The sequence below is a fragment of the Chinchilla lanigera genome, unplaced genomic scaffold (assembly GCF_000276665.1).
Source record: "Chinchilla lanigera isolate Chin_1 unplaced genomic scaffold, ChiLan1.0 scaffold00056, whole genome shotgun sequence".
Taxonomy (NCBI): domain Eukaryota; kingdom Metazoa; phylum Chordata; class Mammalia; order Rodentia; family Chinchillidae; genus Chinchilla; species Chinchilla lanigera.
In genome coordinates, this window is record NW_004955457.1 from 7,315,971 (window position 1) to 7,328,199 (window position 12,229).

The window sequence follows — 12,229 nt, forward strand, 5'->3', positions numbered from 1 at the left end:
AAGAGTGCAGTTACGTGAGATTCCAGAGAGGAAGAGCAGACCCAAGAACAAAACACCTATACTGGACTACAAGGACAAAAGGCCAAGGGAGGCTGCCTCCAGGAGAAAAATGAAACTGATGTGTTTTAGGAGAGGGAAAATATTTTTGATAGGCATGTGACAAATGTTACAACATTTTGGGGAAAAAACAGAAAACCGACACATGAAAATAGGAAATTAATCCATAAAAGAAAAAGAATGTAAAATGGGAGACCTGCCAGGGGCTACTTACTGTATTTAACTACGTGGCCTAATGTTGGCTAGGAGAAGAGGGATTATCTAGGACAGAGGTGCTCAGATTTCAGAAATGTTTAAGAGGAAGAATTACGCATGCACAAGGAGGCAGCCCAGAGTACTATACAACTCAGCAGCAAAGTCTTACCGTAAATATCAATTAATGATTTAATTAAAAATTGATATATGACAAGGAAAGAAATAAGGTCACAATGGAATGAGGACACTAAATGTTCACCTACTATGACAGGAACTAAAAACTAGTTTATTAAATAGTTTACTTTGATTGAAAAAAAGACTAAAAAATTAGGGCAAAAAATTTCAGGCAGATCTTTACAATCATTTTGTTAAAATTTAACTTAAATGCCAGAAACCCTTAAAAACGGACATTACTAAGTCAAAGACTTTCCTAAGTGTAATATTTAGGGAAATAGAGATTTAGAAAATCTACAAGAGAGGTCCATAATAACAAAACTAGGTCCCCATTACATTTTTTAGAAATCATGGCAGATAGATATACTTTTAATTCAAACTATTAATTTCTTAACTTTTGAACTGTTTACTTACATGGTTTAAATGGTTGCTCTTCCGCTTTTCACGCACTAAGAATAAAAAAAATTAACTGATCAATTCTAATATAAATGCTGTAGAAAAATAAAAGTAGTTACTAATTATCTGGTGGATTACCAATATGCAAAATGAGATAAAATTCCATTTTTAAAAAATAATTTCTAACAAAATTAACAATTTAAATCATTGGGAAAATTAGCTCCATAAAATAAAATTGAGAATTATTTTTATCTTTTTTACCTAACAGATAATATTAGGTACAAATGAGGAACTCTCTATATACAAAAGTGCAAAATATACTGGACAAGGTGAGAAATTTAGCTAATAAGAAAGTTCATTCATCAATTGCATATCTGAACAATTAAACAGACTTTCCCAAGTGAACAGTATTTTCTAATTCTACATTTCCATACACCTAATTACCAGCATCCAACAGCGGACAGCTCAGAGAAACACCATCTGGCCAGACACTGATTTCTGCCCATAGAATCCCTGGGAATGTCCTGAACCACCTAATGGGAACGGACTAAAATGTGCTACTGAAAAAATTAATGGGTCTTTAGACAATTGAAAGGCATCCTATCTTAAATTTAAGTTTTTAAGTGAGTGTGCTATTTTAATTGAACACTGCATTTAAAGCACACAAGTTAATTTTGCTCTAGCAAAGGCCAAGAATAGCAAATGCTCCAGAGACTTAGGCCATGCTGCCTTCTAACACTAGAAGGCACTGTAGGCACACATTTCTTTCCACTGAAGAGACATCAGGAATAGCCATCACTGCTTCCTCACACTCCACATCTGAGAAGCTGTCATTCTTAAAGAAACTGAGAAATAGAACAGTGCTAACTAGAAATGACCAGCTCAAGATAGGCCAAAAAAATGCAGGTGGGAAACCCTCAATTATTACTGTGCTGCATTACTCCAAATATCATTATAGAATGCTCACTTCTTAAATTCTTGCTGCTATAATTAACTAAAATTTGGTCATGTATGGATTTTCTGGGGGAAAGAAAGACTTTAACCGTGTATTAAGAAACAAGAGCAGGGGTGCAAAAAAATAGTATAGTTCTGATTCTCACCCAAAAACTAGCAGAATACAGGAAATGCACACTAGAGTTGCACACACTGGAAATGCTGGCGGGCTGGCATGTATGCTGATTTTCATTACACTAGGATGGAAGTTCTGAATAGCTTGAAAGTTCTGAGTAACATAAATGAGGATATGAGACAGGCTCACTTGGTTAGAGCACTGTATAAAACAAGATCGAGTATCCCAGATTCAATCCCTGTATATATAATGAACTAATTTTTAAAATCTGTTCACATGAAAACCTAAAGCAATCTAACTTGTCATGTGTCTTTAAGTTAAGTTCTATGGAACAAGAAGAAAAAGGCCAAACAGTGCAGAATAATATGTCCATGACCACTTATAAACCATATAGTCTACTGTACTGACAAAGAGGTGTGAAAATGTATAAACATGAAGGCCACATGTTCTCACTGGAAGAGTGACAATTAAAAAATAATTATCACGTTAAAATAAGTGAATGTATGAAAAGCTGAAGAATTTAAATCAATGTATGAGTTCTTCGAAATATTTTCTATAGTATATCACATAAAATACAGTTTTCAGCCTTATGCTTGATGGCAAAAACATGTCTTACCATCCGTTTGAGATTTGCTCAGGAAAATTGTGCTTGCCCTTGGATGGTCGGAAGGGTTTGATTCCAAAGCTAAATCTATAGAGGAAGAAAAAAAGATGCAATAATTTAGTTCAGTAAAAATGTTTTAAAATAGCTACACAGCAGTTTTAATCACTTTAACAGTCTTCAGAAAAGTTTTTAGTCATAAACATAAAAAAAAAAGCTAACAATATAAAAATTCTACTGTGGAACTGTAAAACTGTAGAGTCTCTATATACATGTAGAATAAAAGCAGGCTACATCTTAGACTTTCTAAAACTTGTACCAAAATAATCTAATGTAACTTTTCGATAAATCTAATGAGTAATATATGTCCTCTCTCTCTTACTTATCCAATGGAATGTAAGTGCCCTCTTCTGTGCTGGTATTACTACCACATTTCAGGGACAGTCGCAAGTAGCTAGTGATGCCCTGGCCAATTTAGGAGAGGATTCATCATGGCAGATTTAAGAGGACGACATAAAATTTCCTAATTACACAATTTCCAAGACAGAAACTGATTTTCTGCCGGACATGGCAGTGTACACTTGAAATCCTAGCACTCAAGAGGCTGAGGCAGAAAGATCACAGTGAGTTCAAGGCCAAACACAACAAAACAAAACAAAACAAAACAAAACAAAACAAAACTAATAAAAAAGATATGAAGAAGCTGATTTTTAAACTTGTTTTTAATTTCTAAGGCTACACTCTCATTTCTTTTGTCCTACAGTTCCCCCCTTGCAACTAACGTGAGATGATCTTCTATTTGGTTAAAACTACAAAACAGATTCTTGAATTTTTATAATACACATTTTGCCATTACATGGGATAGTAAATGTTATGGCGGTGGGTGGAGAACCTACGACATTCCTTGGTACATCAAGCCACTTAAGCGATTTTGTAAGAAACTGGACCAGGATCTAGACTGAATAATGGTTAAGCAATACTTGCCTAACAGCATGTCAATAACTGTTCTGTTTTTTGAAAGAGGGTTCAGTCATCAAATCACAACATACTATATACCTTACAAGATCAAAATGCACACGGATATATTAAAAATGAATCAGTCTACTAGTGACAACAGTCTAACCTGGCATCACTAATTCATCTCCCTAGTGCTTCCCTCTTCCCCTCTGCAGGTAGTATGGTTAGAATCTTGTATGAACATAATTTGGGACTTTCCAGTTTACATGACACTGAATCAACCATTTTACAAGTACTCCCAGATCACTAAGACACTCACGTGGCTAAACCAAGTGCTTTATTCTTTTTATTAAACTGCTTTTGAAGAAAACTATTATTAAGAAAAAGACACAAGGGGCTGGGGATTTAGCTCAGCGGCAAAAGCGCCTGCCTGGCAAGTGCAAGGTCGTGAGTTCGGTTCCCGGTACTGGAGAAAAAAAACAAAAAAAAAAAGACATAAAAAGTATTTTAAAAGTTTCACATCTCTGAGAAGGTAAGACAATGTTAGCTATGAGGAAAAATAAAATGCTGCTGTGCACAATGTGATAGGCAGAGGCTTTTCCAGCTGTCTCTAACCTAAAGCTTTTCAAAGGATTTAGGACTACCTCCAACCAAAAAGAAAGCAAATATACTGCCGCTTGAGTTTTAAATGCTTTTAAACTACCAGAAAACAGCTTATAAAAGAGCCACAGCATGTAGTTCAAATTTTTAATGGCAGTTCAGGAAAATTAAGTTTCAGATTCAGAGCAGCAAGCTTAAAACACACACATGCCTCCCAAATCAAGATGTTCCACTACATATCTGAAAACAAAATTCAAAAAGGCTGGGATTAAATAAATGACAGCATGCAGAAAAAAGGAAAAACTAGCTCAAAGGACCTTCTGGCACTCCCTTTACGCAGGGTTTCAGGGTGGGCATGTGACCCAGGGCTGGTCAGTCACTTGCCGCTCTCCTCTCCCAAGAACCAGAGGAGGAAGGCAGAGGTTAGGCAGAGGCTAACTCTGCCATCATGAAAGAAAAGCCTTTCAGGAGAGATGAGCAGAGGGGAAGAGAATAGATTTGGAGGTCATTTCATTTCTGGGTCAAGTTGTACCTGAATGACTTGTGAACTCCTTGCTTACACAAGTCTATTTTGAGATAGATCTTCAACGTATAAGAGATCTGGTTACTGACCAGTACTGATTATCACACTCAAGGTAGAGGTAGTTAAAAATCAATTGTTCATTTAATAAATACCATGAACAGAAAATTGCAAATGACAAAATCATGCTTTAAAAATTATCAGTACATGCAAAAACCACTACTTTCAGTTTCTTTCCTGATGCATATTTTAAAAATAGCCTTGGGGAATTAAAAACATCATACCATACTAATATATGCACACCAAGTTTATAGCAGCACAGTTTGTAATAACTACATGTTGGAGACAACCCAAATGCCCAACACTGAGGAACTGATTAAAAAAAGATGCGGTTTTTTTAATATAATGGAGTACTACTCAGCCATAACGAAGGATAAACTTGAGACATTTCTAGGTAAATGGATGCACCTTGAGACCAAATTCTTAAATGAAATAAATCAGACATACATGTGTAAATATTGCATTGTTTCTTTGGTATGAGAAACCAAAAGGGTAAATAAGGACCAAAGTGTATAATAGGTATAGTAAAATAGGAAGAAATGGTTTAAAAGAAAGTGGAACTCCTTGTGGTGGGGAAGGAAAGGGAAAAAACAATAAAAGAAGGATAAGATGGAAACAAAACTTTGTAAATGAGGAAAAATGGTTGAAGGGATGGGAGGGGATTGGAAAGGAAAAAAAAAAGAGAAAACAAGACACACTGTGTATAGGTACAAATTGCCTATGATGAATGTGACCACTGTGTATATAGAAACGTACCAAGAAACTTAATTTTTAAAAAAACGTCTTGGGCAGAGGATGTATCTCAGAGGTAAAGCATTTGCCTCATATGCACAAGGTCCTGAGTTTGATCTCCAACACTGAAAAAAAACCCCAACCCCCAAACCACCCAAAACCCTTATTAGTATACAACTTATGTCCTATTACAGAAAAATGATCTCTACCCCTTTCCAATATATTTACTGTTTAATTAAGATATAGTGATGTAGCAAGTGTTAGACCTATACTTAGCATTCTCCCTATTTGGGAATTTAGGCTTTTAGAAAATTCTAAGGAAACCATCAAATATATAGCATTTTTAAATTATTTTTTTCTGTTTAGGAAATATTTTCAAAAGTGAGGATATGAATCCAAAAGGTTGGACTGATTTCACTGTTCAATATACAGTGCAAGGACTCAGAAAGGTACCAAAAGCACATTAGGGTATAATGCTACCAACTGTACCAGTTCTAACTTCTATCCCAGCTTTAAATACTTTAAAATCCTGCTGACATGAATGACAAACATCACTGTGGGTATAATTTGCATATATTTAACTACATAGTTTGACCACTCTTCTGTAGTTAATAATGATATTTTTACTTCAGTGATCTTTATATCATTTGTATGTACTGTAGACACTGTGTCCACTACAGCCTTGTCATTTAAGGTTTTTAGAAAATACTAATTTTGAGTATAACTCACTAGTTTTCTTTATAACTTCTACTTTCTGTTAATGGTAAATACAATACATTGCAATTTTGTAGAATGGACATTTAAACTATTAGGCAATAAATTCATACATACTATTATCATTTCGGCATTCTCCATTAACTATTCCTAAGAACCTAAGGAGACTGATGAATCACTCTACAAATCACTCTACTGTATTTTCATTACTGTAAGATTACCAGCTAATAAGTAAGGCATTAGGCCCTATAAACATACATGCATACACACAGACATTTAAGAGAGATGTCAAGAAAATAAAAAACATCAATTATATGCATCATTTATGTGATGCCTTTAAAAAATTTTTAAAAACCCATAACAATGTTTTATTTAAAGTAGGAAAATAGGGGGCTGGGGATTTAGCTCAGCAACAAAGCGCCTGCCTGGCAAGCGCAAGGTCGTGAGTTCAGTTCCCGGTACTGGAGAAAAACTAAAAAAAAAAAAAAAAAAAAAATAAAGTAGGAAAATACTCTTTATCTCATGATTCAGGATTATGATTAAAATTCCATTGTAAGATCCACCCCTTTTCTATTACTTTAAATTGCAATTTAATTTGACAGCTTTCTGGTTTGGAATAGGAAAAATATAACTTAAAATTTTTAAATCTATTCTTAAATGTGTGCCAAGAAGAAATCTGTAAAGTGTTACTGCTGTCTAATACTGCTTTCCTAAGCCTAAAATTTTATCAGTTATACGATCTAAACAGCAGATAAGAACATAAAAAACACATGCACCACTAGAATAAATGAAATGCATTACTAAAAGCTAAAAACATTAAAAACTTACAAAACTATAAGCTGTCATGAAAACGTTAAAACATTAGAGCAAGTAGGCAGTGACCAAGATACCATCTGACAAAAACAGTTTATTTCAGATAAAAAGAGACTGATTTTAATACACTCCAATTAAATAGATGTCAGCAGTTTCTGGGCCTACTGCTGTGCACCTGTTTATTTAAAGGCTTACTGCATTTACTGACCTGTTCTGTGATCTCTGTACCGTTTCAGGGACCATAATACAAACACTTGAGTCTGGCTGATTTTGCCTGAGTCCACATTCCCCACCAGTCTCCTGTGGCACACACAGCACTCAGAGCTCCACACACCCCAGTCACTCTCTCTCCAGCCTGGCTCCCCTTCCGCTGCCTCTGGCTGCCAATACACTTCTGGATCTGCCTTCGCATCAGTTCTCAGTCTAGCCCTGTTTTAACCTTCATCAACGTTTTAGTGATACGACTGAAACCTACCATTTTACATACTGTATACTACTTTTCTTCCTTTATATTTTAGGAGCACTTTACTCAATTTTTTAAAGCTTTTAAGAACATTTCTAGGCTACAAGATATTACTTCCATTTCACTGTACGTTGTCCAATGTTACTATTTTAACTAACATTTAATTACCTTAATGTCCTGGGGGGAAGAGGGTGACAGAAAAGATAGGAACTGAAGAAGCCCACAAGAGTCAATCTATAAATTCTATGCCTGTAGACAAGCTGATCTACTAAGTCGTATTTTACAAAACGTTGAAAAACTCAATTTATACTTGCTTCTCACACGTAAAATAGGAACAATTCCTATGCTACCTAACTCAAAATACTCAGAATCAAATGAAATACAAGATTCACCTATATAGTACTATCTTTGGTGTAATACATAGTAATATACAATCACATAATACACATAATACACAATCACAAAACAAAGCTTTCATTAATAACGTCAAGCGTGAAAAAGTGAACATTTAATATTTCAATGGAAAACCCACACTAAAATAACATCTTGTGCAAAAATATGCTTTGGCTACCCACTGAAGGAAAAGTTACACACAATCACACATGACTGCCAAGAATTCCTTCCAGTGTCAGTTTTAATAAGCAAATACATATTATTTCCCTTCTCTTCTTTCATATAGATGATTGCATGCTCTCCTCCTGGCTTTTTTTCACCTAACACACCCTGGAGATCACTCCTTAGCAGTAAAGGTTAATCTCTTCCATCGTTTTTACAGCTCCATAGATACATACCTACTTATCTACATCCATCCAGCCATGTGTGGATGAATCAGTTTATCAGTCCCTCACTAGACATTTGGGTTATTACTATTTTGCTATTGAAAATACAGCAAAAACTGTAGACACGCTGTTTCACATCTGTTGTGGTATACTTTGAGGATCAATTCCTTCAGGTAGGATTTCTGGGTTAAATGCATTTGCAATGTAGTGTGCCAAATTCCCTTTGAAGGGATCAAACAATTTGCATTTCTATAAAAAATGTATGAATGCAAACCCTTCCACAGTCTCACCAAAGATAGTACTATCAAGTTTTGGATTTTCTCCCAATAGGAGAGAAACTGCAACACTGCTTTCATTTGCATTTCCCTTATGTGTGGAGATATGTTCAAACATCATTGTATTCCCTTTTCTCTAATTTGTCTATTCATATCTGCCTCACCTTTTAGATTCATTTCTTTAAATCTGCTGGTTTTAGGTAATAAGCTCACTTTTTTCTCCAAGCCACTCCTGCTCTCCCCTCTGAACCATGGCACCCGCATGCTGGTAGATCTCCCTGCTTCTACCAGTGTCTGCGTCAGTTTTCTCACACAGCGGCTGACTGGACTTTTTGAAAAGGATGTATTCTCTGACTGGTAATCCTCCCAAGGTTTCCTATTTCAGTTAATCTGAAGTCCATATTCTTTGTCAAGGTACACAAAAGCCTTAACCTGCCAACTTCCTCCTCAAATCCCTTTCACTTTTGCTGTAGCTATCCTCCTCTTCCCATTCACAGTCAGGGAAACCTGAAGAGTCACCACTCTACAGGGAAGCACACTCCGAACCCACAGGAGCTCACTTTCAGGACTGCTCAGGCAGTGCCACATGGACTGCCTTGTCTAACCTCATGGAAAACTCTTCCTCCCCAGTCATTTCCCGATTTTAGCTTCTTCCCATCACCTCAAAACCCGAAATTCTATTATTCAGATAATGTCTACCCCTGCTATTCTAAAATAGAAGGGTAAGAGTTAGGGTGGGGACTGTTTTGTAGGCCACAGCTGGTCCTGTATCCGGAACACTGCCTGCCACTCAAGGATGCGCAACAGACACATTCTAGTTACTGAAAAGTAGTTTTTTCTTCCAGTTTCTCCCAATGCTGGGTCCTGATTTATCGCCCAAGATGAGCGTCATCTGCACTCTTAGAGTGATAACTATTCAGAATTAAAGACACAAGACAGTCTAAGAGGAAAGCCTAAAAGAGGAATTTTAATGTCCGTTGAAAAGCCAATGGTAACTTCAATTTGGCCTAAGAATATTTACTATTTAATTACCTTAACTACAAAATTATTCCCCCTATGAGCTTAAAGACGAAATATACCATCTGAATCCTACAGTAAGGAGGTGTAATTAGTCATCAAATGCTGTGTGTCCCACACACCAAACTTTAATGGAGTTATATATTGTTTTTTATGAAATCTGCCCAATTATAAGGGACAGGTAAATAAATGATAGCCCAACCACTCAACGGTACACTATACACTAAGCAAGCAGTCAGGAAAAGGCATGAGATATGGCAGTGACATGGAAAGACATTCTGAAACACCCTATAAACATCAAGCACTGTTTTAGAGGCTGTGCCATTATTTCATTAAGATACAAAGCAGCACATATAACATGATCTCATGTTTACAAATTAAACAGAATACTGTATTTATATGCATATAAAGTTTTGAAACATCCACTGAGAAGCTGGTAACAATAAAATTGGATTAATGATAATGAGACCTTGGTATCTTATTTTGTTATTAATATTACCATCAGTTATATTAGAAATAATGTTAACAAAGTAGTAGAAAATACTTTTGATTGCATCTTAAGTCTGGTTCACAGGAATATCTCTGAAATGACCCGAAATGCTACTGAAAGAGAAGAACAGGGTATCTTTTATGTATAATTTTATCTAAGAAATCAAAATTCAATTTATTGTAGAACAGCTAATGTGTTTTATATCTAAGTAGGTACTTCTCAGTTTCCCAAGAAAATTGAAATAAAGACAAAAAGCAAATGTGTCTATACTTTACATTTGGTTTTCTGACACTGTTTCTATGCAGATTTAGGAATAGCCCATACTGAAATTGAGGTTTCTCAGCATTTTTATTGAATGTCAAAAACTTTATTTTTTCCTTGTAGTTCCAGGATCCAATCCAGGCCTTTATGCATGCTAGGGAAGTGCTCTACCACTGAGCTACATCCCTAACCCTAAAAGTTTAATTTTAAAAGACAAACTGAAATGAAAACTTAACTGTTGTGTTAGTAAACGTCAACAAACTCTGGGCTCACGCACTATTTTTTTGGGTTAAGTATCCCCGTCCTATAGTTACTTCCCCTCTTGCTGGCTTCTTCTAATGCTGCACTGTGCCAAGCATTCTCTGATTCAATTCATGATTATCAGAACAAACCCACCGACATAACTGGTAAATTCAGGCCATTTCACTGCATCTACTTTTTTACTGTTATCCATTAAAATAAATGCACAGATACGGGACAAAGAGGTAACTGTTGCCTCTGAACTTTGTGAAAACCTTAAGTGAAATTAAGCAGTCAGGTCTAAGAGATAGGCCTATTTTATAGGTAAAATATAGATGCGTTCTGAAAACAGTCTTTACCTAAGAACTAAATTTGGCATATCTATCATTTCCATGCTCTGAGTTAGGAGTTGGCCAGAAGCTGCGTCATGTATCATCCCCTACCTCCATTTCTTCATCGGCAATGCAAGGAGAACATGCACAGGCTTCCTCTGTATTTGGAAGAGCCAAATGAACTTAGTCTTCATTCAAGAACAATGGCTTTACCCAGAATTATTTTTACCTCCATTGGTATCTTTCCAAAATTCCAGGGGTAAAAACCAAGCCTCCGCCCTCCTTTTACTTCAACATTCTTAGCAGCTGAGCAGAGATCCACCGGCAGGCGAGGGGGAGGAAAAGAGGGAGCCATAGCAACAAACCCTCCAAGAGCGCGGGGCCGGGCGCTTTAAGTCGCAAACCTTTCCAGCACTCACGAAAGCCTAAGCTCTGTCGAGTCTCGTTTGAAACTTGACCGATTGCAAGTGCAATCCACATAAATGAGGTCTGTGACGTGCCTGGAGTAGGGCTGGAGATAAAATTGAAAGTGGGAACTGTAAAGTAATCAGAACTCTGTGGGTAAACTTTTCTTTTATGGAAGGGGGCAGGGATCCGCATCCCTGACAGCATCGTTTAAACCTTTCACGGTTACTTTAAGGTCCCCTCCCCTTTTCTTTCCTTCTGTGCTCAAAGTATAGTCGGAAGAAATAAAACAGCTTGAGGGGACAACTTAAAAGAGCCTACTTAACACCATATAAAGTGCTGTGGCAACCTCTATTTGAACTTAAATTTTAAAATCTTCAAACGGTTGGGTCTGTCTGCTGCGGCATCAGCTATCTGATCGGGAGGGCAGAAGGGCTCGTTCACTTAGTACCATCTGGATAGGTAAGGAGAGGGAGGCGCGGAGGATGCTCTCAAGTTGGAGGACCAGAACTTTCCTTGAGAAAAGGAACCAAAAAAGTGTTGATAAAGTCCCACAGGAAGAAGTATGGAGTTACAAACAGGAAAGGTCCCAGACTGAGATGGGGACAGAAGAGCGGGTCAAGAATTGCGCGTTAGGGAAGGGATGGGTGGCATAAACCGCGCAGGTCGCGGCGGGGAAGGAGGAGACAAGGCCGAGGCAAGCTGCCCCCGGTGCCCAGCTCGGGGCAGGAAGGAGCCCGAGGTGGCGGTAGCCTCTCTGGGGACCCTGGGGCGGAGGCAGAGGTGCGCCCGCCGCCTCTTACCTTCGGGCATCTCCCGGTCGCTGATGTGCTGCAAGTGGTGGCCCTCGCCGGCGCCGAGATCCAACTCCGAGGTCTCCACGGCCGCAGGCGCCGGCGCTCCCCCCACCGCCACCGCGTCGCCGGCCGCCGCCTCGCAGGTCTCAGACTCATAGTTGGTCTCGGCCGGCCCCTTGCGCCCGCCCAGCTTAGGGCTGGCACTGGGGGACACGCAACAGGTCAGCGTGTTCCCCATGGGCGCCGGCGCTCCCCTCCGCCGTCGCCTTCACGCGGCCCCGG

At 37.9% G+C, this 12,229-nt stretch overlaps 1 protein-coding gene across 1 annotated transcript in view; it reads right to left on the bottom strand.

The window, feature by feature from the left end:
• The window catches only part of Ccnyl1 (cyclin Y-like 1), a 32,807-nt gene that overhangs the window by 20,087 nt on the left and 491 nt on the right, over nucleotides 1–12,229 (bottom strand). Inside the window, exons 2-4 of the mRNA XM_005396979.1 lie at nucleotides 11,954–12,150; nucleotides 2,508–2,582; nucleotides 841–875 (exon numbers count right to left, since the gene is read on the bottom strand). Of these exons, the coding sequence (XP_005397036.1) occupies nucleotides 841–875; nucleotides 2,508–2,582; nucleotides 11,954–11,963 (120 nt within the window). The 5' untranslated portion in view covers nucleotides 11,964–12,150. The remainder of the gene's footprint in view (nucleotides 1–840; nucleotides 876–2,507; nucleotides 2,583–11,953; nucleotides 12,151–12,229) is intronic.